The sequence below is a fragment of the Acipenser ruthenus genome, chromosome 35 (assembly GCF_902713425.1).
Source record: "Acipenser ruthenus chromosome 35, fAciRut3.2 maternal haplotype, whole genome shotgun sequence".
NCBI lineage: Eukaryota > Metazoa > Chordata > Actinopteri > Acipenseriformes > Acipenseridae > Acipenser > Acipenser ruthenus.
The window spans coordinates 5,312,190-5,333,201 of NC_081223.1; the positions used below are offsets into that span (position 1 = coordinate 5,312,190).

A 21,012-nucleotide genomic window follows, 5' to 3' on the forward strand; every position below is an offset into this window, starting at 1 on the left:
ACACCATTCATTTGTTCATGCTTTTTACATATCAACTAAATGTATTCCGCATTTACAGAAAATACATGATTATAGTGAACATTTGATAAATTCAAAAAATGAAAAAATTCCACTGACTCACACTGCTTTCACTTTTCCCATTTACTTCTTAGCCCTTAGCGAACCAGTTAGTTCAGATGATCGCTGGATACACAATAAACAATTTGACAATTTACCAAAGAAACCCGTTTGTGTTCAAACTTATGAGAGGTGGAATGTAACAAAAATGTTAACTGTAAAAGTCAGAGCGTCAAACATCAACGACAAAGATCAACATTTGAATTGAAATAACAGCTGTCAAATAGACAAAGCTCAAGACTTGAAGATAATATGCCAAATTGAAAATGCGCAACACACTAATTGAATTAATTAAACATAAAATAATGAATGTAATTAAGCTCAATAATTGAAATGGGAACTTCAAATCTTAAATAAATTGATTACAATTCAAATTTCCAGCACGCCATCCGATTTGTGTTTAGTCTGTTCTAAATCAATACTGCGCGTTGTATTTCAGGTTAAGCGCTGTGCTTTCCATTTGCCACTTGGTCATTCTATTCCCCGGGACTGCCCCTGTCATGGCAAATCTGACATGCTAAAGAGATGCTTTGCACTGTTTCTTAAATCAAGTGGCCTCAAATAAATTGTCTCCTTTAATGTCTGCTTAGCCTACCTATCAGTCTGGGGAAATTGTAAAAATGGGTAATTGACTTGTGGATGTTAACATCAGAACTCGAGCTGTCATTCTCGTCCCCTCAAACTGGCGCAGGCAACACATCTGCCTGGATTCCTGCATGATATAAATGTGTTTCTTCATTTGCGCGGCCTGCTTTTTATTATTCATTGGGGTTTGTTTACTACACGCCTCCATAGCTGAGCCTTTAATCAGACAGTCATTGTCGGTGACAGTCCAGTTTGTTCCGCACGTACTTCTGCCAAACTTAAATTCAAAGTACAATCTTCTAAATGGGTTATTATTATTATTATTATTATTATTATTATTATTATTATTATTATTATTATTATTATTTATTTTAATTAACGTACTGATTGAAAATTAGAGGACTAATATGAAAGAGGTGCACGCATCAATTGCAGCTAATCAGCTCCCATTAGCACCTGAACCTCTTTATAAACACATTGCGCACTAAGGAACACCAAACTCAGCTACTGGCGGGTTTGTTTATATTATTGTTTCTTTATAACGGTGAAAGAAGTTCACGGTTGGGGCTGCCTTGGATTTAATGATGGGGTGTTGTCTTAGATTTGGGTAATTGTTGATCTTTTCTCTACTTTAGAAACGTTCATTTTATTGTATGTTTCTCACTTGCGTGTTTTTTTTTCCAATGCAGAATAACATTGCTGTTGGCAGTGTTAGTCACTGAAGTTTGGACGCAGAACCCGCCTCTAGGTACGATAACGGTCGCTTCAGCACATCTGTTCTTTTAGCTTGTTGTTTATTTGCCGGTTGTGTGTTTTCAAGTATCGTTGTCTTCTGCAGGCTCGGTGAGGACAGAATGTCAAGGGAGTGTTATGATGATGATGTTGGATAAGTCTTTTGTTGGAAAGTATTTTCGCATCAATGTGATTGGTGAGTGATCAATTTTCTTGAATGGAAAGCTTTTGATGTATAAAGCCTGTTGACTCGTAATGTAATAACCTGAATTAAGTACAGAGCACTCCTGCGCTGTATGGCATAAACCAGGCTTCGTTTTTTTTTTCAAATACAGGGTATGAAACTCTTGCGTTAGCTTTAAAAGTGTGTTGCTGATCACACTAAATAGACCTGTGCTGCTACAACATTAGTCAGATTTGTTGACTGCAAGTGCACAGAATTAGAAATAATTTACTCTAAACCTATTGTTCTGAATGGGCGTATAATTCTACAAATATAAATAGTTTTTTAAAAAATTGCGAAAAGTAGATGGGACGGGGCGGTGGGGGTGTTCACTTTGTTATATCTCTGCTTTGTTTGATCATGTGTACAGTTTCTTAAAAGGCCAACTGAATTTCTTTCCATAGACAATAAGGGGGCGCTTGTCTCCCTCTCTCCAAGACTGGCTGCACAGTGTGGATATAGCTTAACCGTTGACTTCTTGGGAAATGCCAAGTTCCTTGCTTCTGTGCTGAGTTGCTTTGCTCAGAACACAGTGAGTCATCATTTTATTTCTTGTAAACTTGTTTCTAATGGTGACATGCTGGGACTAACTTTAGCCTTTGTTTCTAGAATGATGAGACCTACAAGCTGACAGTACAAATCAGTGTCTTCTCAAACAGTGCTATGACTTCAGCTTCCTCCTATGTTCAGAGCATGACATGCCACTATTCTCCATGGGCAGAGAGGGAGATTCTGTGTGAAAGAAACTACATGGAGGTAAGGGCTGTCTGGATGTGATAATGCTGTTCAGTATAACTTGTTGTGTGGGTATTTTAATTGTAATTACAGAAGTGCTTCACGCATGACTAATTTCAATATTCTTTAGGTTTCTGTGAGAAGAGGTGTGCCACTTATTGAGCCAAACTTTGTTCAAGATGATCCTGATTGGTCCCTTGCGTACCCAGAGGTAGAATCATGTGACTTTGCATTTGCTTCATTCACATCCCCTTGGTCTTGCCTAATTGAGGTCTAATCTACTGTCTCATCTAGTTGAAGCAAAATCTAACGGCCCCCTTAACTTTAACCTGTCTCCCAAGAGGGTGGTCATATTGGAACTGTGTAACATTTAAGGCATTGGCTTTGTATACATATATTCTGTGATTTGTTTTGGTAAAACCATGATTGTGGTGAAGTTAACACTTTCTTGTCAGTGTGTAAGCCTTGTATTTCAACCACTGAGGTAGTGGCTTCATGTGTGCAGGGTTATAAACCCTTCATGATATACCTTTTTGAAGTCTGCTGTATAGGAGCAATTTCAAGTATTGTCCTAAAGTTTGGTACACTGATATTAAGGTCCAGTACAAATGAATGGCTACAAACTATGCCTGTATCCGATCCAGACCACATGCTTTCACGTAGGCTCTTTCGTACGCAGTTGTATTTGAGGATTTACTCTGTTCCATTAGACTTTTGGTGATCATATAACGGTTTCAGTGATACATTGTTAAAATTTCACCCTTCAGTTTTAGTTCATGTTTTATTAAACCAGCCATCTGCTGTGACAAATCCTTTAGACTGGGGATGCTTTGTGTTCAAACTCCCTATTCTAATGAGGTTTTTTTCTTTGCTAGACAACTGCTGCTGACAACAGCATCTGGAAAATTGTGTTCCATCTCCCAGCAAATAGAAAGACAACCATGACTGTTGCTCAGGCCATGACTAATGGCTATGGCATAAACACTACACCAAGTCGAATTCTGGTTAGAGCTGCATACAACTCCACAGAAAGCCAGCCTCAGGTGGTAAGTAGTCTAGGCTTCATTGTTCTCTAGTACAGTATATCCAGACTATGAAGGTAGAAAAGTCTTGCTTTTGTTTTAGTAAAATTCCCCCTTCCCTCTAACAGATCCAAACTGTACCAATGGCTGTGCTAAGGTCAACCACCTTTTATAAGCAAAGATGGATGGTCATGATGGTGGACACTGCAGTTACATGTCCTACTGGTGAGTAAGCTTATGGAGGGTAATGGTGCTCAAGAACTGTTCTACGTTTTAAGTATGAATTTTCTATACCAAGTCAATGGTGTTCCTTTCTGTCAGATGGAACAGCCTTCACAGAACAGATGATTACATGGAATGTTCCCCGTGTTCTACCTCCTCTTGTTCCGACACCACAAATTACTACCCTTGATGTTCAAATGGGAGTTTGACCCTGCAACGATTCATAATAGAGATTATAAACTGGATGTCGGTCCCCAGCTAATCACTGTAAAAATTCCTGTGGGAGCTGATGGTGGATATTACAAGGTATGTAGAAGTTCAACAACTTCTAAATCCTTCTCATTTTAAAGCTTGCTTCCTAGGATGCTTCTGTGCTTTCAGAGCCATGTATTGGACAACACCTATGTGATCTCTTACTCTATTGAACCAATGCTGGAGCATACCTGGCAAGATGGGCCTGAGAAGACCAAGTACACAGTACTTCATCCAATAACCACTCCTTTCATGCCTCGGCCACCAGTTGTCACAAACAGTATGTAGAATTTGTCCACATGCAGTAAATCAAAGGGATTTGTTGCAGTGCTCCACTTCATAGCCTTCATTTAACTGCATGCTTTAATTTCAGACACTGTTCCTAAAGCCAGAGTGTTCAATGTGACCCTGGGGACATTCCTGCCTGATGTGGAGCTGGTCAAAATTTATAGTTGGATCAGAGACGTTAACTGTGCCAGAAGCCAACCTAAAAGGTTATAATGTCCAGGAGCATGTCTTTCCCAATGGATCCAAGACCTACACTCTCCAGGTGCCATTTGAGGACCCCAATGTGAAGCAAAAGGTAACATCCCACCTGTTCAACCATCCAATTGCCCTTTGAAAACACTTGCTTCCTGTGGATGTGTTGCTTGCTGTCTGACTTTGGGTTTAATCCTACAAACCCTTGCTTTTCTTTCAGGTAACTACTCCAGACACCAGAACCTACATTCTGCCCCTGACCTACTTGCTGAATATAGTGCCAGAGAATACACCCTTTACTCATCCTGCTGTAGTTGAAGCCATTCTCCAAGACATCAGTAAGTGCCTGACTATTTGGTCTACAACTACCTTTTTCTAACCAATCCAGTCCATTGCCCTGACAACTGCTCTTCCTCTTGCAGTTCTACCTATAGTAACTGGCTACTGTGATGGTGCTGCATTCTATACCATGGTAACATATGGCAACATGGGTCGCAACTGGGTTCCTTTTGTGGGCTCACGAGAACTTGGTGGGAGTCTGCTTGCCCTGTACAAGTATAATGCCAACGCTACCAATTTCTGGATGACTGCCATACAATTCAGTTGATGCCACATATGAAGTAAGTGATGGCGCTTTAATGTGTTTTTAGTTGTCTTGGGTTCAACACATTACTGACCTGATGTATTGTCTCTGTAGGTGATCAGTTCTTCGGGCATCAGAAGCAGGCTTGACTTGACCTTGAAGAATATTGAGACCATGGTTGTGGTGGCTGACTTTTCTCTGTCCTGCAGTTTCCCTACAAAGATGATTGGTAACTCTCCTGCAGACCAAGCATTCTTTAGAATAGCTGTTTGAGGTTGGCCAAAGGTTGCATGGAGTGGTATTGAAGCTATAATCTGTTTCCTTAACCTGGATCCAAATGCTGTGTTTCAGATTGCTTCACCAATGGAACTATGGCAGCTCTTGCTGTGAAAGTGGAATCTGTCCCCAGCTTGTCTCCAAGTCAACTAACTCTAAGGGATCCTAGTTGCCGGCCTCTTCAGTCTGATGCTATCAATGCGGTTTTCTACTTCAATGTCAACTCCTGTGGCACAACTAGAAGGGTTAGTATTGACACATTTAAAACCATATTTTGAGGAGGTTCAACATATTGACAAGTTGGCCACAACACCCATGGATCAATCTGGGGAGCCATGGTGACTGTTGTTTCCATCAGCTGAATTACTTGCATGAATTGTGTACATCTGAAGGATGCCACCTTTGTATTGAACTGCTTGTCCAGTTGACAAAGGTGCTGCGACACATGACTCTTGGTTTATGGCATTGCATGTGCTGCCTATAGACCTTTTTGGGTCAATGGCAGTGAACTGGAAGGAGCGTACTAACTGGGGAAGATCCAGTGGTTAGTACGTAGGATGGGACTAAACTAGTACAAGAGTTAATACCAATTGCAGCTCACGAGTCGCCAGCTGTGTATTCAAATGTGTATTTGCAACAAATCCAAAATAACTGCTGTTTCCCTCTTAGCGGTTACTGAAACAATACCAAATTAGTCTAGCAGTTTCTGTAGACAGACTTGTGGTATCATACTAACTGTAACAAACATAAGGTCCCAAAAGTGTTCATAATCAATGCTTTTTATTTTTTTAATTGTGAAATTGGTACAAAGTTAGTACACAGCTGGGGATGATCCTGAGTACCATATTAGCTAGTCTGCAACTTGGTATGCAGCTCCATACTAAATCTACAAGTTCATTGCAACCTGAGCCTTTTGTGATTCTCTTCCAGATTGACAACAACCTCCTGACTTATGAGAATGAAGTGCTGTTCACATCTTACCGGTAAGGATTGCAATCAAAGTGAGTATCCTTGTGGTTGAGCCTGAAACTCTCTTAACCCCATCTCCTCTTTCCAGGTTGAGAGTTGCCTGTCACTATCTGGTCAATGACACCAAGGTAGTACAGTTCTTGTACCAGAATAATCCTGCACCTGTAGTCCAGCCTGGCTTTGGGGACCTTGCAGTCATCATGCGGCTTGCATTGGGTAGGACTGGGCAATTGAAATAATATAGATGCTCTAGTGTGTTTCCACCTATAAAATTCTCCCTTGCATCTCTGCAGATTCAACCTACAATGACTTCTATGCCGCTCGGGATTACCCTGTTGTGAAGTACTTGCGAAGACCCTTGTATTTTGAGGTAGAGCTCCTGTACAGCAGGGATCCACAGGCTGAATTGTTTTTGGAGAACTGCTGGGCAACCTATTCTGCTGACAGGAATAGCTCTCCAAAGTGGGATGTTGTTGTGGACAGGTAAGATGCAGGAATATGATATTGCTGCTACAAAACCTAGGAAATGGAGTTGTGGCTGATGTGCTCCTGACCTACTTTCTCTTTCTAGTTGTGAGAACTCTGCAGATGAGTACTTGACCATCTTTCACCCAGTCTCCAGCAATGCAAGAGTGCTGTTCCCTTCCCGTCTGAAGAGGTTTGAAGTGAAAATGTTTTCCTTCACAAGCGGCCAGGATGCACTGAAAGGACAGGTAAAGTGGAGTGTTGGGATGGGGATCTTGTACCACAATGCATGGTTTGGATTGCTTTGCAAGCAGTAAATAGTCGCTGTTCTCAAATCTTTGAGTTGGAATGAAAACATGTAACTGCACTTTTGCAAGAAACACTTATGATGCAATATATTTGTTTTTCAATTCAGTAATCCTCCTTGGATGATGGTACTGCCTGATCTATTGATGCTAGTTTTGCTTGACAAGGTGTGCTGTCTTTCAGATTTACTTCCACTGCGGTGTTGTGATATGTGATTCAACTCGGCCATCAGACAGCCTCTGTAGCAGACGGTGCATTCCAGGGAAACAGAGGCTTGGTAAGAGCTCTGTTTGAGAGGAGGGGACATTTTGCATGCTTTTTTGTCCATTTGTTTTGATGGACTCCTAATTCCTCCTGTAGGTCGCAGTGCTGAAGGGATGGATGGTTGTGCAGTAAAGGTGTTTGTGTCTTCTGGCCCAACTGAGCTGAAGAGAGATGGATCCCTTCACTTTATGCCTAGAAGTGGTAATATGCATGATGTGAACACAATTGCAGTTCAAGTAAAATATAACTCCTTTATTCCTCTAACTATTTCTTTCTTCTCTTGCAGCCCAATTCAATGTGTGGTCCCTTCTGGGAGCTGCAATGGGTGTGTGTTCAGTGGTTATCTTTGTAGCTGGAGTTGTATCTTTCTGGAAACTGCCAAAAAGTGTGTATTGATAAATAAAAATCTTGCTTGTACAAGCTTATTTTTTTTGTGCTTGACTAATTCTACACTTGATGTCAGAATGGCCATGTCAATGGGATTTCCTCCTCCTTGCTGTATCAAATGCTTTGATTTTCCCTGATCAGGCCATTCTCAATATGGTGCGTTACTCAAGGACCCTTCACTAATTCACTGTGTGAACCTGGGGGCAAAGACTTTCCTCCTCCATTGAGCTGTAACCCTATTTTTATATTGAACAGTAACAGGGCAATTACTATACCTTCAGATATTTAGCATGATAAAATTTAAGGAAGAAACCCCCCTTCATTTGTCCCTTTTATTAAATATGTATTAGGTAACAATTTTCATATAGAAATTCTATTTCAGTATACAATTTATAGTGTCATGAACCAGGCTTCAACAAGAAACAAACTAGAGCCCCGCTTCACTGATTTAAGAATATATGTTTAACTGTTAATTATTTTGAAGCCTCGTGTGTAGAAATAGTAATGGAGGGGGAGGGGGGGGTTCATTTGAAAACAAAAGCTGGTGTAAAGTTAAAAGCTGTCCACCAAAGCCAGGCTTGTCCACTTTCCCTTAGGTTGGGCCCTTCTCGCTGACAGATTCTCTTGTCTCTTTTAAATTTACATTGTGGTGGCTTCATAAATGATTTTCCCACTTGTTAGTTTTTGTAGGCTAGGTATCCTCTACATTACGACTCATCATACAGTCACTGTGCTTCACATCACTTCCAGCTCTTAACTTCTAGAATAATTCCAGGTGTGTAAACTTCCCAATCTTCAGAATACAGTAAGCTTTTATTAACTTATATCCAATAATAAAACTAGTGGAAAATCCTTCCAATACAGCAATATGTTCCATACCAGGAACTCCTTTCAAAAGTACAAACTAATTGTCTTCAGTTGAACTGTATGTGTTGTTGCTCCTCCTCACTGTGTCATCTGTGTTCTTTATTGTTTACTTTCCACACTGAATTCTATAATTCATTAGCTATAAAGAAAACTACCACTTGAGGGTGCAGTGCATAGAAAAGGAGCACATACCAATCCATAAACCATAATAATTATACATACCTAAATAAACTAAAATAAGAATACATTCCTGTGACGAGATAAAGTGATCCTGTGCTGTAAGCCATCCTCCCAGCCGCCAGCGGGCTGTGAGCCAGCCTAGAAGGCCCCAACAGAGATGGTGTGACGTGGCAGTTATACCTTTGGGGCGGAAGTCCCGAAAGGACGGTCACCATCTTTGTTGAGGGCAACAACACGGAATGTCCTGTAATGTCCCAGAATTGGGAGGAGATTAAAATGCCAATTGCTGATTGGTGTTCTGCTGATTAGGGGGCGTTCCGCGGCACATAAAAAGGGGCCGTGTTGTAGCAGTCGAGGGTGGTATCTGAAAGCACAAAGGAGTGTGGGAGAGGTACTGAGGGATAAAACCAAACAAATGCTCACTGTGACTTTTTTGACAGACATAAACAAACTAATTCAAAAGAGAGACAGCCAACCAGGAGGGTGGACACCAGAAAGGCAAGGACAGCCACCCACAGTCTGGATAATTTTACTTTGTTGTTTGTTTGTTTTGTCTCTCCACATTTCAGTTAGTGTTTCTCTTTTGTTTGGACATTTTCTTTTGTTTGTTGTCCTGATTACCACTGTTTGCAGACACTAATAAAGGAAAAGAAAACAACTTGTGTCACATCATACCATTGTCTGGACTTGATTATTTTTACACCTCCACCCAACTCTGCTATCCATGACAATTCCTTTTTTTTTAATAATCAAAATTCCAGTTCAGCTCCTACATACGTTTTTGCAAAAGCAATTATTTTTGCTAACATTTCAGGTTCTAAAATCACTATTTCCAGCAGTGCAGTTCCTTCCTGTCTGTATTGGTCATACTTCAGGGCCCATGGGAAGCCTGTGGCAGGCATGCATTCTGGTTACCATGTGACTCCTTGTTCATTGGGACAATTCAGGCTTTTCCAATTGCAATGCATTGTGGTACATTCTACACCTCTTGGGCACTGTTCAAAGCAGGACTACACTTCCCACAATCTTTTGGCGTGTGAGTTGAAGAGCCTAAACTATCCTAGTGTGTTCTAGTGTGCATGAAGTCATATGGTAACCCTGCCCGTGAAGGTCTGTTTCAGAGTCCTGCCCCATGCAGTCTCCCTTATTTTGAAAGCTCAGTGCTGACAGGTATACATATTATAAAACACACACATGCAAAGAACAGAATTCTAGAAACAAACTTTATTATACAGTTCTGTGGGTGATCGTGTTCACAAAAACTAAGTATATTAAGTATTAATCCAAATACATGCAAAATATAAAACATTAATATATCTCTTACATTTTTGCTTAGTGTAGTTTGTATTACTCCCGTTAGATAAAAAAAAATCGAATACAGTGGCTAATGCAGCCTCCAGCGTTCAGCCACAAAACGGTAAAACTGCAAACAAACTACAATTCCCAGAATCCCGTACCAGTTTCTGTAGTCCCATGTGTGATGCCATAGGTCTGGCTGCCTCTGAGTTGTGATTACACAGGCATAATCTACTTATTAGATTCCTTCTTGCTTTGACATGCTACTTTCAATATGCAAGTTTAGGGTGAAATTATCAACACTCCTTATATATATACCTTGTTTTAGCATCACAAAAAAGTGCTACTTAACAACATGTTGTTCTCTTCATGTTTGAGTGTGTGAGTTATTGGAACTGAATTCACTACACTGGAAACCCCGTGTGTAGTACGGGGGGTGTAATGTGTTTATATTATAAAGAGGACGGAGAGTTTGATGCGAGACTCGATCAGACACAGGCACATTCATATTATTAAACCTGCTATCAGACTCTCCAGCGCCGTCACTCTGAGTTCTCTTTGAAACAGACTGAGTTTGTATTTATATTCATGTTGGGTTAATCGGAGATGATTATCGGCGGCCCGTCTGTAGTACTACCGGAGATTTTAATTGCACAGTTTGTACCGCTCTGTGCAGTGCCGTCCCGTTTGTAACACGGTACGTGAACTGCATTCTGCTAAACAAAACATCACAACAGCAGCAGCAGCGCCATCTACTGGACAAAACCCAGACATGCACGTTGAAACAATGATCCAGTTCAATATCTACAAAGAATGAACAAGAAACTATTAGCGAAGCCCCGAAAAAGAAAATATTATACAAAACGGTTTAAAATCAAATGTTTTAGATATGATTTAGATATTCGGGTTGGATACCTCGGAAGCCAGCGGAACTCCAGCGTTTCTCTGACAACCACTGATAACCACTCCCGTGATGATCGGCGCTGCCATGGCAACCCGTGACATCACCCGCACAAGTTACAACACGGCGAGTCATTTTTTGTAGCACAGTATTAACGTGTTATTGTTTTCACAAAATAACATCAATAAGATTATCAGATCACCTGCTAGTGTGTACTAAACAAAACCTCAAATATCAGTGAATTGATACAGAGACAAGCCGTGGCACCAGCAAGAGATAAAAATGTATTTACTTATTTATTTTGTTAAACTTTAATCCAGCCTTACATTTTAACTTCTTGAAGTTACCACAGTGTGTCTGTGTATGAATTACTGACGAGTAATATTTGTGATTTGATTACTCTAACAGATGAACTGATAATGTATGGATGTTATTTTGTGAAAAAAATACAATATTAAAAAAGAAATACAACATTTAATAAATAAATAAATAAATTATACACCAAACTGTAGCACATTTCTTTAGTCTTAATATCATAACAAATATACTTATTATAAATACGTATCACCTTTTATTTGTTGGAAAACGGTCTGGAACTTCTAGTAAAGTATTTTTTTTTTTTTTTAATACAGTGCTGTTTGAGTTAAAATATTGTTTTCTTCAAAATTAAAATATCAGCAACGGTGTGTTAATTTAACGAAGCGCCTAACGCCGCTCGGAACGTTCCATTTTTAAATCCTAACGGTCTCTGCTCAGCTGAGTGGAATGTTCACAAGCCGGTTGCCTAGCAGCGTCTCCCCCTCCTTCTCTGCCCCGCCCTCTCGCCTTCTCTCGTTGCTCCAGCTATGAGTTCAAATTTAGCTTCGTTATATCTGCGCAATGTTTTCCTATTTCTTTCAATTTAGCTTATTAGGGGCTTCGTGTTTTTAAAATGGTTCAGGTGCAGTCCGGGCAGACTGACTGCAGCATCATTACAGTATACTGCACTGCGCTCAGCTTTGTGTGGCGGCTGATACACAAAATAATGAACGACTGTTAAATAAATCACATGTATTGCTTTTTAATGCTAAATATGTATCTGGTATTCTAAGTATTATCTACAATTAATAATTCAGCTATATTCATATTCATAATGTAATACAGTATTAAGACAGGGTCCAGTATTAGAAATAAATAAACATGCTTTAAGAGAAACAGCAGTGATGTTTATTGACCATTCCCATACATTCTCTATATGTTTCTACATTGTGGTTGCACAGGGACAAGGGACTCAGTGATGTTAAAAAAAAGAAAATAGAGCCCACAATTAACTAATATAGAAAGGAAGGGGGAGAAATGTATTGCCTGTGTGCAGTACCTTACACTTTTCTCTATTAAATGTCATTTGAAATGTGTCTGCCCAGTTCTGAATGCTGTCTAGATCACTTTGAATGACCTTTGCTGCTGCAACAGTGTTTGCCACTCCTATTTGGAACTGCAAACACAAGTCAAAAAGGAAGTTAGAAAGGCCAAGAGAGATAGATATAAATGAACATTGCTAAGGGGGCTAAAACCAATTCAAAAATGTTTTTCCAATATTATAACAGCAAGAGAACATTCAAAGAGGAGGTTAAATGTCTAAGAGATACAAATGGCAAAATCATAGATGAAAAAATAAAAAATAGCAAATATATTAAATGATTACTTTTCACAAGTTTTTACAAAGGAGGAAACGGACAACATGCCCCACATGTCAACCTGTTCCTATCCAGTTTTAAATAACTTTAGCATAACAGAGGCAGAAGTGTTAAAGAGACTAGGAGCTCTTAAAATAAACAGATCCACTGGGCTGGATGAGATCCTCCCAATAGTACTCAAAGAAATGAAAGAAGTTATTTACAAACTGCTAACCAAGATCATGCAACAGTCTCTTGACACAGGGGTTGTACCGACAGACTGGAAAATTGCAAACGTAATACCGATCCACAAAAAGGGAGACAAAACCGAGCCAGGTAACTACAGACCAATAAGTCTGACTTCTATTATATGTAAACTTATGGAAACTATAATAAGATCCAAAATGGAAAATTACCTATATGGTAAAAGTATCCTGGGAGACAGTCAGCATGGTTTTAGGAAAGGGAGATCGTGTCTAACTAACCTGCTTGACTTTTTTTGAGGATGCAACATCGACAATGGATAATTGCAAAGCATATGGCATGGTTTATTTAGATTTTCAGAAAGCTTTTGACAAAGTCCTGCATAAAAGATTAATTCTCAAATTGAATGCAGGTGGGATTCAAGGAAATGCATGCACATGGATTAGGGAGTGGTTAACATGTAGAAAACAGATTAGAGGAGAAAACTCAATATGGAGCGAGGTAACCAGTGGTGTACCACAGGGATCAGTATTAGGTCCTCTGCTATTCCTAATCTACACTAAGGATTTAGATTCTGGTATAGTAAGCAAACTTGTTATTTACAACAACACAAAAATAGGAGAAGTGGCAAACACTGTTGCAGCAGCAAAGGTCATTCAAAATGATCTAGACAGCATTCAGAACTGGGCAAACACATGGCAAATGACATTTAATACAGAAAAGTGTAAGGTACTGCACGCAGGCAATAAAAATGTGCATTATAAATATCATAATATGACACCTATTGAAACAGAAGTGCAGCGCTTAGAACACATATACAAATAGAACTAATCCACTCTTCTATTAAACTGTGAACTTAGTGTTTGATTGAATCCATCTCTGTGTTTGTATAGCCTGGAAACAGGCATCAGTGCCTTGCATAGCTGCACACACTGCCATCATTCACACTGACCACAAGAGGGAGCCAGAGCACCATTGCTGTTTATAATGTAATAACACAGTAATAAGACAATTGACATAGGCATCAGTTACCTCCCCAGTCAGCCCAGTTCTCCCATTGTTAACACAAACCTCCTCACATCCAGTCATCTAAACACTACAGTGTGGTCTGTGTCTGTATATGAGCAATACTGAAATTGAAGAAGGAATTTATGAAAAATACCAAGGAGTTTATGTTGACTCAGAAATGTCTTCATCTAGACAATGTGGGGAAGCTATAAAAAAAGGCCAACAAGATGCTCGGATATATTGTGAGAAGTGTTGAATTTAAATCAAGGGAAGTAATGTTGAAACTTTACAATGCATCAGTAAGACCTCACCTAGAATATTGTGTTCATTTCTGGTCACCACATTACAAAAAGGATATTGCTGCTCTAGAAAGAGTGCAAAGAAGAGTGACCAAAATTATCCCGGGTTTAAAAGGCATGTTGTATGCAGACAGGCCAAAATAATTTAATCTATTCAGTCTTGAACAAAGAAGACTACGCGGCGATCTGATTCAAGCATTAAAAATCCTAAAAGGTATTGACAATGTCGACCCAAGGGACTTTTTCGGCCTGAAAAAAGAAACAAGGACCAAGGGTCACACGTGGAGATTAGATAAAGAAGCATTCAGAACAGAAAATAGGAGGCACTTTTTTACACAGAGAAGTGTGAGGGTCTGGAACCAACTCCCCAGTAATATTTTTGAAGCTGACACCCTGGGATCCTTCAAGAAGCTGCTTGATGAGATTCTGGGATCAATAAGCTACTAACAACTAAATAAGCAAGATGGGCCAAATGGCCTCCTCTTGTTTGTAAACTTTCTTATGTTCTAGAAGCGGGAGTATTTAAATGCTGTCCAAGCCCACTGACATTAATCGATAAAGTTGACCTTGTTATAATACAAGTTAATACAGACAGCACAGTGAGTCTTTAGAGCAAGGTCAATTCTAGCACACATTTGTGATTTGTTTCCCCAGAGTTGGAGAGTAATTCATTAGTAGAAGTTAAAGATGAGAGATGGCCAGCTTCAATAACCAGTTTAATGTAGGGAGCACACAGTAAAGTAAAAGCAGGGTTTGCCATAACACCTCCAGCATCTCATCATGCCTCTTGGTTTACCCACAATATGCAAGTAACAATTACCTGGGAAAGAGCAACGTGCTTCTGAACGGCTAAACCGATGACATTATAGAAACAATCAGGCACTTTCTCCTTTACTAAATATGCAATGCAGAAGAAAGAGGAAATATATGAATCCTCCCTTGCCTGTTAAGAGTTCTTTGTTGTCAATAAAGAGTGTTTTTTGAATGATTTCAGTGGTGGCAGTTTGACAAGAATACATGTCATGTGAAATAAACCAGTCCAAAATGAGACATTGATGCTAATAATTGTATTGCTTAAAAAGCTTTACAGAAAGAGGCAGGCTTTTACCCAGTTTCATGTAACAGCAGATAGTGTTGTTTTGGCAGGACAGCATTTATACTGGTCAACAGTTGGAGCATTTGTTGTCATGAATGCAAATAAAGAGATTTTTAAATAATTGAGAGATGAAGAAAATCTCTATATAAACACAATGTTTTTGTCAGTCTGTGAACAAGGCCTGTCACGGGTCACTTGTGACATCACAGGGTGGCTGTGAGGAGCTGGGAGAAGAAAGGAGTCTACTGGTCAAACCTGACTCGGTGCAGTGATTATGAGCTGGGGCAAATCAATCAAGCACGCTCTCCAAGTAACGCTTTGTATATGTGCCCATGTGGAGTTGTATTTCTATTCAAACATGTGTGAGCATGTGATCTCACTGAGAATTTGAGACTACACGTTAAATAAGGACACCTTTCCATACTTTCCATATTATATATCCTTGAAGAGATTGACCAAATGCACAACAGAGAGCAGCTGTTTTAAACAAACTGGGAATGGCCTGATAGAAATAAGTATGGGTGCTGTAGCTGTGTGTTTGGAGAGGGACCACAACAGAAAGGTTACAGCCATGCTACAAAAGAAGGTTGCTGGTGTGTTTGAGCTTTGCTTGCAGGTCTGCTGTCAGGTAAACTCCAGCACTGTGATCCCTGGGCGCTGCTGCTTCTCAGTAGTGCTGGCATCGCCTGCAGCGGTAGGTACGCCAGTCTGAAACCAATTGAAGACATTATCAGCAACCTGGGCAGAAAAGCTATTGTTCTGATCCATACCCTACAGAGCATTGCACAGCTAGGTAATGGGATTGTGGGGTGGTAATGGTCAGCATTGTCTAATAATATAGACAATCAGTGTCACACTGAGCTGCAGAATTGAACTCCCTCCCATGTGTAGACAGCATCCTCCACACTCTTTGTATTGCACTCCTTTGAATTACAAATTTGAGTAAAGCTTTGTGTAATTCAGCATGCAATTTCACAATCCCAAAGGGTATGGAATCAACTGCTAAACTGTGGAGCCACCACAACCTCGCAATATAATCCTATCAATAAAAAACATTGAAACCCTCTATACTAGTTCAAATGCCAAACATGCTTCTGAGGTTTTATTCAGAGCAATCCTAGATCAAAGCTCCTCTGTTTTGTCCCCTGCTTTTATATTTTGTTTCACTGAAATGACAAAAGTTCCACATGAGATTGAGGTCAGTGGACCCTTCTTCTCAACTCAAAGCCAACCCTGACATAATGACCTCCCACAGAGAACTACTGTACACACACCATAAAACAGCAGCAAACACATTCATCAGATCTCCTGGGATTATTTGTGGAGTTGGTTACTCCGGCATGAGATCACACACATGTAATAAGTTTAAGTATACATTTCTTGATTGCAAGAGACAGGTTAGACTTTCCTCTTTCCAATAAGTTACGAATGACCTCAAATCAATCAATAGTTTGAGACAATGCAGTAGAAAGATGAATCATAAACTCGTCTTGATATTTCCAGTTGAAGGATTATGATGGATGGCATCTGTTATAAAACTTATTCCAACAATTCTGTGTCTCTCTTGGAGTTCCATCCATATTTGACCTGGTCGACCTCATGTTCTAAACTGATATGGAATGACACTTGGTTTTCTATTTCAAATTGTTCTAATATATCCCTCAACCAATGTATACAGAAATAATAAGGCATACTCACGGCGAGCGCAGCGGTACCCATGATGGTAGTAGAAATAGTAGTGATAGTGATGAGCTACACAAAAAAAGAAAAGATAATTAGGAACAGTCTATTTTTAACACAGAGCTTCTTAAACCCACTGCCTTCCACACTGTAGCCCAGAACTCAACCCCCTGAGCTACCCAGGGACAGTGGCCCAGTGGTTAATGAAAAGGGCTTGTTACCAGGAGGTTCACATCCCGGCTCAGCCACTCACTCACTGTGTGTGACCCTGAGCAAGTCAAAACGTAAAACTGGAGTCCTATTGTAAGTGACTGCAGCAGCAGTTGTTGATGCATAGTACACCCCCTAGTCTCGAAGGCACTTTGGAGAAAAGCGACTGCTAAAAGACTAATGAATAAAAAAGTAATACTCAGATCCACAAGCATGCACATTGCCTTCCACTCTGCAGGGCACCACTTTCTCTAAACACTGAGCTATCAAACCCATTAACTCCTATACTACAGCCCAGCACTAACCACTAAACTGCTCAAACCCACTACCTTCCACACTGCAGCTCTGCACTCTAGTCACTGTGTCACTGAAGCCTCTCAGCAAAGCTACACTGATAAACAATTCATGCCCTGACTGAAAATAATAAATAAAACCCACTGATTGCTGCATAAAATAAAGTAGAATCCATTTACTTACCATAGTAGCATCTGTACCTTACTGTGAAAGATACAAGTGATATATTGAGTTCAGTCCATTTGAAGTCACTGCAGTGGCTGCTTTATACAAGAATGGGGCCTCAAGTGTATTAGAGAGCTATATATTTCAAAGGAGTGTCTCTCTATTTGTACATTTCTATTATTGGCAAAATCCAAAGCCAGGGCTCCTTCTTTATATCCCCTCCCACAGGATACAGAACACCTCACTATGTGAGTATGTATTAAATGAAGATGGCATTTCTTATTAAGAGCAGCTAATTCATACTATTATACAATAATACCCCATTCCATATTCTCAACATCATCTGTAGGAGGCCCCATTGTTAACATGTATTCATTTCTTGTGAAGCGCACAGTACATGTGTATTGTATTGTAGTGTACAGTCAAATTTTTATTAAAATATCAGATTCACACTTACCACGAGCACAGATGCTATAATCTGGAAATGAAATAAACATACACCATTAAATACAATTTAAAAATATATATACAATTCATTTCTACATATTAATGTACCATAATAAAATAAAATACTTACAACAGTAAGCTGTTCCAAAGAAAAAGAAAAACAGAAACAGTGGTTATTGGATTGAATAGTTCACTTTATATTCATGTTTGAGTTCCATTTACTGGAATGTTTTCTGTTCCTCTGAGAATATCAGTTGATTTTGATAGCTGTTACAGGCTTAATGAAGACACCAAGGGGCACATTTCAAAGTGTTTCCTCCAGTCTGTCCAGAACTATGAAACCACTCCATGGTAGAATATGTTGTAATACTGAAGTGTTTCTCAATGTCTTCAATCAATTGACCTTCAGTCTACAATCCATGCAGTTCACCCAAACCAGGAGCCAGCTCCAGAGAGACACACACTTACTTCTGTAGTATCTTTTGGACAGGGCATCCTTCTTCACTACCATGGACTGTGTCAGGACCACTTCAGAATCCACTTCAGGAGACAGAAAGCACGTGACGATCATTAAACAAACAGTAGGTTGCATCCCTTCTATTTAAACACAGACCATGTTGAGGAACTCTCCAAATTTGGATTAGGATTTCAATGTAAATTAAAGAAGATTGCTGAACAGTAAGGAGCTTCAGATTTCATTTTGTTAGAGTGTGTGTTACGATGTTTTCCCCTGAGTTCAGGAGCTGCTCTTCAGTTCTAGTTGCCTGTCTTAGATATATGTACATAATGTAGGCTGGATCAGTCAAAGTGTCTTTATTGAAGAGCCAGTGACTGGATCACGCTTCCTTCTGCTTTCAATTCACTGCTATGCACTAGATGGTGATGGCACTTACTAACAGAAAGATATTTCAGTCTGCATTACATATGAAAAGAATCACACAGACTTATGCACAAAACAACTGTGGTCAACTATGAAAGGCGCTATATAAAATAAACATTGATTGATAAAAAGGTAAGGGAACAGGACAACCTTTTAGTCAAGTTATTATATCTCAGTTGAGCGATCCTTCTTACTGACATTTAAGGTGATCAATTAATACAATACGTCTTATTAAAGGTGCTACATCAACACATTTAAATTCACATGTTAAATGCAAACAGGTGAAATATTTTCAAAGTGTATATCCCTCAAGCTTTGTGTTTTCCTCTTCCGCATCAGTGTGACAGACAGACAGACAGACAGACAGACAGACAGACAGAAACACACTCAACAGAAGAAGCTACAGGCCATCTGTACTCACTGTCAGCTCTTTTCTCCATCATATTGTCTCCTATCAGGTAAAACAGAAATAGGTTTATACAGTTAGACGTACATTAGGAAACAGATCTGGGCACTTTGTGTTAGTGCCAGTAGAGAAACAGCAGCTAAATGTGCTCAGATTCACTGGGGTTTGGCCTTAAGTCTATCATCTGTAATTCACAATGTGTTCCTCTTGAAGGTTTAACGTTGTACCCACACACTACCCAGACGTGCTTTTCAAAGGACGCACCCAACTCCCGCTCTCCTTTGAGTCCATCACTGTCCAGTTCAGCATCACTGTCCCCTGAATCCTCTGCCTCTGGAACAGGGAGAAGAGAGCTTCATGAAGCAATGAAGGATTCCCTCGACTGCAGTGAACAGCTTCATAGGACACTCAACACAGGGAGGCAGAGAGTTCCCCATTACATTGCAATGCAGAGCTGTGAGGTTTAACCAGGAGATTCCTGGATATACAGTAGCCCTTGATGTTATGCATGATTAGCGATTATTAGTCAGGTTGAGTTTCTAAACAAATTGTGTGGTCTGTGCAGGACTGTGCTTTTTTGTCATTGCTTAACTTAAATCCTGCAAATAAGAAACTTTCTTTCTTTCTCTCTTTCTTTCTTTCTCTCTTTCTTTCTTTCTCTCTTTCTTTCTTTGTTTGTTTCTTTCTCTCTTTCTTTCTTTGTTTGTTTCTTTCTCTCTTTCTTTCTTTCTCTCTCTTTCTTTCTTTCTCTCTTTCTTTCTTTCTTTTTTTCTCTTTCTTTCTCTTTCTTTCTTTCTCTTTCTTTCTTTCTCTCTTTCTTTCTTTTTCTCTTTTGCTCTTTCTTTCTTTCTTTCTTTTTTTCTCTCTCTTTCTTTCTTTCTTTCTCTCTTTCTTTTTTTCTTTCTCTCTATTTCTTTCTTTCTTTCTCTCTTTCTTTCTTTCTCTCTCTTTTGCTCTTTCTTTCTTTCTTTCTTTCTTTCTTTCTTTCTTTCTTTCTTTCTTTCTTTCTTTCTTTCCTTACCCAGCGCTCTCTTGTTCTCCAGTGCTCCTTCTTGCTCCTCTGAGTCTTCCTGAGTGTTGCTGAGATCTGTAAACACAGGCTGTGGTTACATTTTTAATGAGCGCAGTCCTGTGTTGTATCCAGTGCTATGAAAGGAATGACAGCATGGAATGGAGAATGCAAACGGACCGATTAGGAAAACTGGGATTTTTTAAAATTTTATTAAGATTTTTGTATCTGTATTGAAAACATGTAATTATGGTCATAAAATTCTGCACTTTTGTTAATAACTGCAACAGTGTAGAATAGTTGAATTAATATTATATAAATAAACCACTTTAAAGTGCCACATATTATATAAGGCAAGGAATTGTAATAAATAAACTTGCAGTAAACAGTTTGCATTTTTAATATCTCTTAAATAAATTATTATATTAAATCTGATGTATAAAAAGTGGTTTGAATATTAGCACAATAAATGAAAGAGCAGGTCTATATGTTTCAAGGATATGTAAATTTTGTGAAAAAGGTAAATCAAACTGAATGAACATTTTAAAATCTCAGTGTATTTTATTCACATCCTGCAATGGTTTATTGAAGAGATGAGCAGGAGGCAAGATCGACTCGAAGGGAAATTTCAAATGCAAACCTTGATTTGTTCCCCCCCCAATATATTTAAATATTTACTGTTTATGACTGTTTCATTTCTAATAAGTTCTTATAAATGATAAGAAACGACGAGTTGATTAGGCTATTCACGTGGATAAGCCACAGCTGCATTTTACAGTACCAGGGAATCCTTCTGG

General features: G+C 39.3%; 1 protein-coding gene across 1 annotated transcript; it reads left to right on the plus strand.

Moving 5' to 3' along the window:
• The first annotated feature begins 1,217 nt into the window (after positions 1–1,217).
• LOC117966781 (zona pellucida sperm-binding protein 2-like) lies at positions 1,218–7,664 on the plus strand. The gene is made up of 22 exons (XM_059007732.1): positions 1,218–1,309; positions 1,392–1,450; positions 1,541–1,630; positions 2,062–2,189; positions 2,267–2,413; positions 2,523–2,603; positions 3,268–3,438; positions 3,543–3,639; positions 3,736–3,942; positions 4,018–4,168; positions 4,262–4,471; positions 4,589–4,706; positions 4,791–4,988; positions 5,066–5,180; positions 5,303–5,472; positions 6,158–6,210; positions 6,285–6,412; positions 6,490–6,679; positions 6,768–6,909; positions 7,151–7,244; positions 7,328–7,432; positions 7,518–7,664. The coding sequence occupies exons 14-22, from the start codon at positions 5,126–5,128 to the stop codon at positions 7,625–7,627; spliced, it is 1,047 nt and encodes a 348-aa protein (XP_058863715.1). The 5' UTR covers positions 1,218–1,309; positions 1,392–1,450; positions 1,541–1,630; positions 2,062–2,189; positions 2,267–2,413; positions 2,523–2,603; positions 3,268–3,438; positions 3,543–3,639; positions 3,736–3,942; positions 4,018–4,168; positions 4,262–4,471; positions 4,589–4,706; positions 4,791–4,988; positions 5,066–5,125; the 3' UTR covers positions 7,628–7,664.
• Positions 7,665–21,012: the final 13,348 nt, after the last annotated feature.

Excerpts from the sequence above, each read along its gene's own strand:
- LOC117966781 (XM_059007732.1), top strand. The coding sequence starts at position 5,126 with ATGGTTGTGGTGGCTGACTTTTCTCTGTCCTGCAGTTTCCCTACAAAG. Across the intron at positions 5,181-5,302 it reads TTTCCCTACAAAGATGATTG|ATTGCTTCACCAATGGAACT; the intron begins GTAACTCTCCTG and ends GCTGTGTTTCAG. Across the intron at positions 7,433-7,517 it reads TCACTTTATGCCTAGAAGTG|CCCAATTCAATGTGTGGTCC; the intron begins GTAATATGCATG and ends CTTCTCTTGCAG.